The following is a 10,109-nucleotide window of genomic DNA, read 5'->3' as shown; positions in this document are numbered from 1 at the left end:
TAGCTTGGTTTAGGAATCTTCGTTTGGCTTCTAGTCTGAACTATGCAAATACACGATCTGTGTGCAGAAGGAAGGACTAAAATTACACTTCAAAAGGGCTCAGTAGCTTCCTGTCTTCCCCCTTTCCCCCCAAAAAGAAACATCAGCCTCCTTGAATCCTTTGTCGCCAGCAGCAGGAGCAGCTCCCGGCCTGTCCGCGTCAGACGCTCCGGGCTCTCTACACATTGATGGCGTGTGCGTGCTTCTTGCACAGGGGTTTGTCCTTCTTGGAGTAGAATGGCTGCCCCTCCAGATTCACGTGGCAGACCTGGGGACAGAGAACAGACGGCCATGAGGCAGGCCCTGTCTCTCCTCACTACAGATTCTTAATGACGTAAGCAGCGTAGATGTTCCAATTATGGCATATTTAAGGCTTCCAAAGAGGAACGTGGAACTAAATCCCAATTAAATTAAATGGCAGACACAAAATTTGCAAGATGAAGATGACTGACCAATGCTATCCAAAATTTACAAAAGGGGCACCTGGGTGGCCCAGTTGGTTAAACTTCTGGCTTCAGCTCCGATCATGATCTCATGGTTTGTGAGTTCAAGCCCCACGTCGGGCTCTGTGCTGACAGCTCAGAGCCTGGAGCCTGCTTTGGATTTTGTGTTTCCCCCCTCTCTCTGCCTCTCCCCTGCTCACGCTCTGTCTCTCTCTCTCTCAAAAATAAATAAATAAATAAAATGTTTTTAATTTACAACCAGTAAATTACAAACCAGAATAGAATCATGAGTCAATATCCACAGAGTTGATTAACATCCAAGTAAATAGCATTAGTAAATTAGCAAACACATCAAAGAAGATGATCCTCATCAATAAGTAAAGGAAAAATAAACCAAAATCTCCATGAGAGACCACTAGGTATCTATTAATCTAACGAGATAAAACAAACAAACCAACAAAACCTCCCCAATCACTTGCTACCATTAATCTTACATGACTGTAGCCAAAAAGTAAAAAAAAAAAAAAAAAAAGAAGTATCTATCAACAGTCAACGATGCCAAAAGGGAATCAAGCCTCCTTGTGCACTGCTAGGGACACAGCTCGGTGAATCAGCTCAGTCTTCTGTAGGGAATGTGGCAGCGGCACTAAAAAGGAGCCATAAAGATGTGCCTGCCTGCCTGGTACCACTGGGGAGGAGTTTATCTTATAGAAACTATTGCACAGAACAACGTGTGCTGAAGCAAAAATTCAAAACCACTAAAACATCTCTCTATAGGGAGGTAACTAAGTAAATTCTTTTGGTACATTTTCCAATGGAATGCCATCATGCAAAAGATAAATCAAATATGGAAAAGTGTATGCAGGGAGACATTATATGAAAAAAGGCAAAATTATACATCCACATGATGACAACATATGAGGGCAGTTTGAAGATGGAGACATCACAGAAAGAAGAAAGCTAAGTAACATTTGTTGAGGCTACTATGGGCCAAGCAGGAGACCCGACACTCTATATACATCATCTCATTTAATCACAAAATCTTTTGGAAAGGTATAACTTTTTCTCATTCCACAAGTGAAGAACTGTAGCTCAGAGAGCCAAGTGTCTTGCTTAAGTCACAGACCTAGCAAGTTATGGAGTTGGGACTCCATGTCCAGATCTCCAAGACTCCAGTTTCAAGCTCATTTTCCCTACACCCCACAGCAAAGAGGAGTTATATTGTTCTGGGCTTATGGACTTGTGTAGAGGTAGCCCTCCACATTTGTTGGACTAGTCGTATATACAGGCTGGCCCTGGGTGGACAATACGCCAATGTATCAGAGTCAGCTGGGAGGTCACATTGGCTGGCATGGGCCCCAGTGTCATAGAGGTCACTGAACATTTCAGATGGGGAGAAGAATTGGGGACCACATTCAGGACACTGACATCAGAAGGAGAAGTGTAGGTGCAGTTCCCACACAGAATGCATGAGGATAGAGAAATCACCCTCTTGAAGTGAGTGTAGGTCAGTGAGCATGTGGCCACTCCAAGACAGTTGGAAAGAAAAGTGGCATCACGGTGGGCCCACGTGCAAGTCCCTAATGACCCAGTTGAGGATGTTATACTTGGGATCACACAGGGCTGCCAATGGGCCCCAGAAACCAATGACCTAGAAAAGTGACTGAAAATATCCCAGGTGGGTACAGTGATATTGAGTGTAACCACGCTCTTGTGTGACCTCAAGCTGCTGGTGAAGACAAGCCCAAAATCCAACAGTGAGGTTGGTTTCAGGGAAGACAGAAAGGCAGCTCTGGAGTGAGTTCTCACGGAGCTGCCTGTCAACATCTGGGGTTCCTGTTCTAGTCTGGGACAATGCTGGCTACTTGTGAGAACTTTGATATAAGTTGGAGAGCGTGTTGGGGACTAAAGACCAAGAAGTGAGGAAGGGCCAGAGCTTCAGGGGTGACTCATTGGTAAGAGATGGAGCTGAGGTCAGAAAACATCATAGAGAGGTCATGCTCATTGTCTTGGGCTAGGAGACCCTGTATGGGATACAAGGTGGCTTCATGGTGGAGATCCTCAGACTACTCAGCAGAGGGGCACAGCAGGGATGGTCCAACCCCCAGGCTCCATGGTCAAGTGGCATCAGGGCCTGACTGGGAAGGAGTGGGGGTCATGGACAGTGCTGGAAGGCAATGAAATGGGCCAGCTACAACAGCTCCTATGAGGGCTTCCTACAAAAGTTACACCACTGTCCCCCCCCTCCTGATACCCACACCAGTGAGGAAGGTCTAGAAACCCAACAAGACTTAGAGGAAAAGAAGGGCCACAGTAAGACACCTTTGTCCCACATCCTTTCCATTGGAACTCAAGTGCCAAAGCCAGACAGGAGCTTAACCTTCATCCTGACCCACACAGCCCTTCTCAGCCATCATTTTATATGCATGGGACTATAGAGGGGCTGTCTTCTCCTGTTCTTTAATTGCTCATATACGTCAGCTTTGCTTTCCTTTCAAGATTCCAAACTCCTTGAAGGTGGAGACTTGTTCTGGGATACTCTTGTAGTCCCCAAGCTCAAGAAATATTTGGTAAATTGAATTAGTCTAAAGTTATGTGCTCTCCTGAGATCTAACTGATAGGAAAACAGCATATCAGCGGGGAGAGCCAGTTTTTGATCTTCTTTTCTTACTAGGTTTTTTTTTTTTTAAGTTATAGGAAAATATACGCTCATCAAAGGTGATTTGGAAATATAAAGTGGTGGATAAAGGACCCCCTCCCCACAAAAGACCCTCACAGTTTTCCAATCAAAAGATTGCTTTCCAAAACTTAAAACCAAAACCGTGCTTCACTTCAATATATCTAAACAGGGCAGTGAGCGCCACACAGGACCACTTTGGAGGAAGATGTAATGACTCACCACACTGATTCTCCAAAGAACAGGATGAGCCTGGCTTCTTTGGGTGGATTCTTTGGGCACTGCTATGGGTCTCTCACACCTGACTGGAATTTATTTGCAATCTCGACCTGAACAACCCCATGCTTTACTGCTTCTTCTGGTCTCTCTCTGGGATTTATGCCACTGTGACCCTCAGCCAAACATAGTGGGCTTGAGGGAGGAGACCCATGCTCACCCCTCCATGTGACACAGACCTCTTGTTATCCTGCCCTCAGAGAATAGGCCTTCTGTGCCACTGTCTGCCCTGGACCTTCTCCAAGTCACTTGGATTCTTCTGGAAGTTGGGTAACCAGACTTGCAGGCAGCATCTTAGGATAAGACAAGCCATGGCTTGAATATAAGGGTCAGACAGCCCTATGTGCCTTGCTGAGCCATGGCTCTGTAGGGGACAACCCAAAAGCCAATATATTCACATTGTTACTCCTTTGCAGAGGGGAGGACCTGATGTATTTAAAGGACCCTAAAAGGCAAGGAGAAAATCTATTCCAAAAGCTGGAAAATCAGTGTTTAGATTGAATTGTGTGTTTCCTTCCCCAAATTCATATGCTGAAGTCCTTACTTCCAGTACCTTCAATCTACCCAGTGCAGGGACACGGTGGTGACCTTATTTGGAAGTAGGATCTTTGCAGATGTAATTAAGATGTAAGTTAAATGAGGTCATATTGGAGTAAGGCGGGCCCTTAATCCAATATGACCAGTGTCCTTATAAGAAAACAAAAAGCGTATAGAGAGACACACATGCAGAGGAGAACGCCATGTGAGGACACAGGCACACAGAAGGAAGGCGGCCGTGTGACCGTGGAGGCAGAGACAGAATTTCCGTAGCTGTAATTCAAGAAACGTGCTGGCAACCATCAGAAGCCGGGAGAGAGAACGTGGCCCTTGAATTTGGATTTCTAGCTTCCGGAACTGTGAGAGAATACATTTCAGCTGTTGAAGCCATCAGATTTTGGTATGTTGTTGCAGCTACCCTAGCAAACAAACACACCGAGTCAATACAGTGCACCCCATGAATGGAGGCGTGGAAACCTGAAGCGCACTGCAGTAAACTTCATGGCGAGGGTTGTCCTATCTCCTCAGTCTATAAAAATTGCTCAAATTTAAACTGCATGGATATTTCATACATTACCACACTTTACCTTGGCAGCTCTGGTTTTAAAAAAAAGAAAAGAAAAAAGAAAGTAGTAGCAGCACATTAATTTTCCCAAATAAAGTTCAGGCAATTGCAGACTCACGTGACAGAACTTTCTCAGGGCTGAATATTCCCTAAATCTAAGGCAGAGTCTAAATGTCGGTGACTTCTTTCTGTGTCTCCTCCCCAACCCGAAGCCCTCGGAAGGAAAGTGCCAATCTCATGGGAAAAATGACCTGGCTGTTTGGCAGAAATAAATGGCACATGGTTAATAGTTAATCTAGGGTTTATCTCCTGGCAACTACATATCAAGAACAAGACCATTTAGGAAAATAAAATGATACTCAGCCCCAATTCCTAAAGATTCTCTCCAAAAAAGCCTTATCTCAGCTTTTCATAGGATGAGTCAACAAGCTACAATCTGGTGTTTCACAGCGAAAATTTGGGGGAAAATCCTTAAATCACTTCATCATATCTAACACATCTTATAACCATAGGAAACCATCCATCTCTATTTTAACCCAGGCATCATTCACTGCTCCCAAGTATTTTGTTTGTTTGTTTGTTTATTTATTTATTTATTTATTTATTTATTTATTGAGGGAGAGAGAGAGACAGAGCATGAGCAGGGGAGGGGCAGAAAGAGAGGGAGACACAGAATCCAGAGCAGGCTCCAGACTCTGAGCTGTCAGCACAGAGCCTGACACGGGGCTCGAACTCACGTCGTTGCTCCCAACTGTTGAGAGCACTGCTGGTGAGGCCAGTTGCTGGTCTGACAGACCCTGGGAGGACACTCTGCTGTCCTTATGAGATGGAGAGTAACAAAGCCACATTGCTTTATACATACTTATTAGTAATAAAACTTTGCCTGACTGTGACATATCAAGGCATCACGGTACTTGCCAGCTTTTAAAAATGACCAGAGTATCAGAAGGCCAGAGTTGAAAGGGGTGTAGAGGGTTGGTCACCTGGCCCCACTAGGTCCCTCCTGCCCCTTCTCAGAAAGTGAGAACCCCAGGCTAAAAACATACCGCACAGATGAAGCAGGTGTCATGCCAGGTGTGGCCCAGGGCTTCAATAAACTTGTCTCCAGCCTCCACAGGGAAATCACAGCCATGACACTTGGTGCTGAACAGATTGACGTAGTCTGAAATGAAAGGCAGAGTGAAGACCTGGCATCCAGGCAGGCTGGGAGAAGCATCCTGGACGCACTGACCCAATGCCAGGAGAACACCCCATATCACTGAACTGGGGCAGTGGGTACAACCGAACTGGTTACTTGTCATCCTGCAGACAAATGTTTAGTTACATGATTGGATTTCTTTCCTTTTCAATACTTTGTCATGGTGTTGTATGGATTCAGGCTTAGTTGCCACCCTTGGCTGGTTTGATTTGCAAACACTTTCTGGATCTGTCACTCACTTTCTGCAGGGTGATTTTCTCCTCTGTCTCTGTCAGCTCTTATAGCCTAAACCAACCAATCCCAAAAAAGAAAAAAAATCATATTTCCCAATAGCCTTGCTTAGTTTGGAAGAAGGAGAGCCCTTAACATTTTTAGGAATTATAGTATGTTCTTTGTTTGGAAATTCTTCTGTCATTGGGCATTTGTGTTGATAACGAATTTTCACTACTAGAAACAATATTTGAACTACTATGTTAAGACATGACCCCCATCCCCCACCCCAGCCAAAGAGATAATAATACCAAGTGTTATTTGTATAATGCTTTGCAGCCTACCAAGCACTCTCACATAGATAGTATTATTTACTAGTATCTCAATGTCATGGTCTATGAATAGGTTTGTATTAGCTTTCTTTCCACCCTCAACACAGTGCTTGACACACAAATCCATACCCAACATATACGTGTTGAATGAATGCATGAATAGATGAACCAGTGAATCAGTAAGTCAATGAATAAACTTAATCTTCAAAAAACATCCCTCAGAGATGGAACTGTAATCATTTTTTGTTTTGTTTTGTTCTGTGGATGAGGAAACTGAGGCTCACCAGAGTCACACAGCTGAGACACAGTGGGCCCATCCTTCTCCAACTCAGGAGCTGCCTGTCTGGGTCCCAGGGGCAGCTTTTCCACTGCACTCACTGTAGAACTCTTCCAGATTCTTTTAGAGAAGTTAGATGCCTTTTACAAAGCCTTCATTCCCCTAGAGGTACACTTGTCTCTCCACAGTTGGCTTTTCATTTTATCATTTTTCTGCTCAGTTCTCCTTGGGGACAGTGAGCCTGTTTGCCATTGTAGGCCACATGCGGAGAGGCAGTGAGCCACGGGGTGTTACGAACTTGGGTTCTTTTTGTTTTGAGAGAGAGACAGAGTATGAGCGGTAAAGAGGCAGAGAGAGAGGGAGACACAGAATCTGAAGCGGCCTCTAGGCTCTGAGCTGTCAGTACAGAACCCGATGTGGGTCTCAAACTCGTGAACCGCAAGATCATGTCCTAAGCCAAAGTTGGACATTTAACCGACTGAGCCACCCAGGTGCCCCATGAACTTGGGTTCTGAAGGAAGAAAGCACTGAGCCCAAGTCCCAGCTCTATTCAGGAATTGTTCATACCTGGGACAAACCACCCAACTCCTCAGTGTCTCATCTTTCAGTACCTAAGTTGTGGAGTGGTTGTACAGATTAAATAAGATAATGCATGTGAATGTACTTGGCACACTCAGAAATAGTGGCTCTTACTGTGAATGTCTTTATAAATGATAAAAGGAGGGAAGGAAATGTGATCCAAGTGTCTATTATGCACTGGTCCGATATTAGTGCTTTCCTAAGTTTCTTGGTGAATCTTCACAGCAGGTCTGTGAAGAAGTATTATTCCCATTTTAAAGACAAGGAAACTGGCCGTAGAGGTTCCAGCACACAAGCAGTAGGAGCCTGATGGACTCCAAAGTTCATTCTCTTTCCACAACTTTATGCAGTCTTCAGTTATCTATTTGCCATTGAGCTTTGATAAGTTATATCTCTTGCGTATTTTTTCCAATGTATGGTTTTCCCTTTGGGGTTTAATTACAGTTTGCCATGCAAATGTCGTTATAAATATCACAGTCTGTTAATCCTATCTCTGACAGGATTCTTAATTTGTTTGGTGGGCAGAAATCTATCACCTCACCAGAGCAAAGAAAACATTATTTTGCTTCCTTTACAAAGTTACAGTTTACAGTTGACTCTGTGCTCTGTAAGAACTAGTGTGGGTGAGAAACAGGATCATAGGCTACCCCATCTCCACGGGAGGGCCAGCCCTGCACCCCCACTTCTGACTTCTCTCTCATTACTCCCAGCCTCCAGATGCCCTGGGCTCTGTCTCTCTCCTTTACCTCATCATGCCTGTGTATGAACCAGGCCCTGGGCTTGGAAAACCATCCCCACTTTGTCTACCTTGGATCTCTACAATCCTTTGAGCCAGGACTTCCTCCTGGGAAGCAAGCCTTCATCCTCTACCTCAACCAAGAGAGACAAGATGACCTTCCTGGGGGCTTCTCTTGGCTTCCCTGCCTTCTCAATCCATTCATTCATCCATTCAATCATTATCGCTGGACTATCCATTTATGTGATGGCATATCACATGATGATGTATCTGCTTGAGGTTTTTGAGGACAAAGACCCATTCCCAATGCACAGTGTCTTTCATAGGAACTGGCACATACTTGATGGATAAATGATGAATGGAAAAACAAAAGAAATGTCTTAAGAAGTGCCTGCCACTTTGTTCAAAAATTTGGTAGCACAAGTCTTGGCCCTAATACGTTTTTTTGAAGTTAATATATTTCTCATTTATCCTAAAACAATGAGAATATAATTGGAAGTAAGTTTGTGCATGGGTCTTTCCCACCAGGAGAATAATCTAGCTCCTCATTTATTTATTTCTTACTTCATTTCTCCTATTAGGTCTTTATAATTTTCTTTGACTTACTCTCTTATGCCCCAAGTTGAATTCATACCCTGTATTTAATGGATTTTATTGCTATTGTAAAAGGGTTTCCATCCACCAAATCACAGGTGCTCTCTGTTGAAAAAGGGCTTAGCGCTTTCCTAGAGCAGTCGTTTTCAAACAGAATCATCTCGAGTGTTCACTAAAACACAGATTGCTGGGCCCCACCCTTCAGAGTTTCTGATTCAGCAGATCTGGGGTGAGACCCAAAGATCTGCATTTCTCTGATCCTGATACTGCTGGTCTTGGGATCATACCTCAATTCTCAAACCTAACTGAATATAGGATCATCTGTGTGGGGGGAGAGTGATGAAATTCTGCATCTGTAGGTCTGAGAATTGATCTTTCTAGTACCTTTATTTTTTTAATTTTTAATTTTTTTTAGTGTTTATTTTTGAGAGAAAGAGCATGAGCAGGGGAGGGGAAGGGAAAGAGGGAGACACAGAATCCGAAGCAGGCTCCATGCTCTGAGCTGTCAGCACAGAGCCCGACACGGGGCTCGAACCCACGAACCGTGAGATCATGACCTGAGCCACAGTCAGACGCTTGACCTACTGAGCCACCCAGGTGTTCTTTATATCTTTAAAGTTTCCCAGGTGGTTGTGACACCCCACCAGTCTGGGTCACTGCTCCAGGGCAGGCCCCTCCATGAAGGGCTGACCTTCCTACCTCTCTTACTTACGTGCAAGGTATCATATATAAAAGTGTCAGCTCATCATGGCAATTGATGAAATCTTTTTGAGTCTAGATCCTATCATTCTGGCATTCTCCCTTCTGTGTCTTCTTCCAAGTTGCTGATAAAAATGATGACAAGAGATACCACCTCACCCTCATTAGGATGGCAGCTACCAAAAAAACACAGCAAAATTTGCAAGTGTAGGCAAAGATGGAGTGAAATTGGAACTCTGTGCACTGTTGGGATTGTAAAAGGGTGCATCTAGTATGAAAGTTCCTAAAAGCCTCAGAAAATGAAATACCACATGACCCCAGCAATCCTACCTCTGGGTATACACCCCCAAAGAATTGAAAACAGGGTCTTTTAGGGGCACCTGGGTGGCTCAGTCCGTTCAGTGTCTGACTCTTGATTTCTCATGGCTTGTGAGTTCAAGCCGCACATCAGGCTCTGTATTGACAGCACAGGACCTTCTTGGGATTCTCTCTCTCCCTCTCTCTGCCCCTCACCCACATTCTCTCTCTCTCTCTCTCTCTCTCTCTCTCTCTCTCTCTCTCTCAAAATAAATAAATAAACTTAAAAAACAAGAAAACAGGATCTATGGACACCCATGTTCATAGCAGCATTATTCACAATAGCCAAAAAATGGAAGCAACCCAAATGTCCATCAGCATTTTTTTGCCGGGGGGCGGGGGCTGGTTACTATGGAGAGGGACAGTGGTGATAGTGGAAATCTGTCGTTCTTTTGCAAGCCTCAGACACAAATTATGGAAGTTGTAATGCTCTCAGCCAATGAATAATAGCAATTTGTATTGACACAACTGCACACTTATCCATTATCTACTAATTATCTAACAATTATCACCACGCACTCATAAGAAAGGAAATGACATCATTATCTGCTCCCTTTTACAGATATGGAAACTGAGGCACAGAATGACTC

General features: G+C 44.2%; 1 protein-coding gene across 5 annotated transcripts in view; it reads right to left on the bottom strand.

Moving 5' to 3' along the window:
- Positions 1-217: 217 nt before the first annotated feature.
- Positions 218-10,109, bottom strand: part of LDB3 (LIM domain binding 3) — a 60,714-nt gene continuing 50,822 nt past the window's right edge. For all 5 annotated transcript variants that reach the window (XM_047072611.1, XM_047072612.1, XM_047072614.1 and 2 more), the window contains 2 exons: positions 5,584-5,699; positions 218-307 (listed from right to left, as the gene is read on the bottom strand). In XM_047072611.1, the coding sequence (XP_046928567.1) occupies positions 218-307; positions 5,584-5,699 (206 nt within the window). The remainder of the gene's footprint in view (positions 308-5,583; positions 5,700-10,109) is intronic.

This window comes from Lynx rufus, unplaced genomic scaffold (assembly GCF_022079265.1).
Source record: "Lynx rufus isolate CCGP_SWC_20201006 ecotype Redwood Valley unplaced genomic scaffold, mLynRuf1.p SCAF_11, whole genome shotgun sequence".
Classification (NCBI taxonomy): domain Eukaryota; kingdom Metazoa; phylum Chordata; class Mammalia; order Carnivora; family Felidae; genus Lynx; species Lynx rufus.
This window is presented reverse-complemented; position numbering and strand designations above follow the sequence as displayed.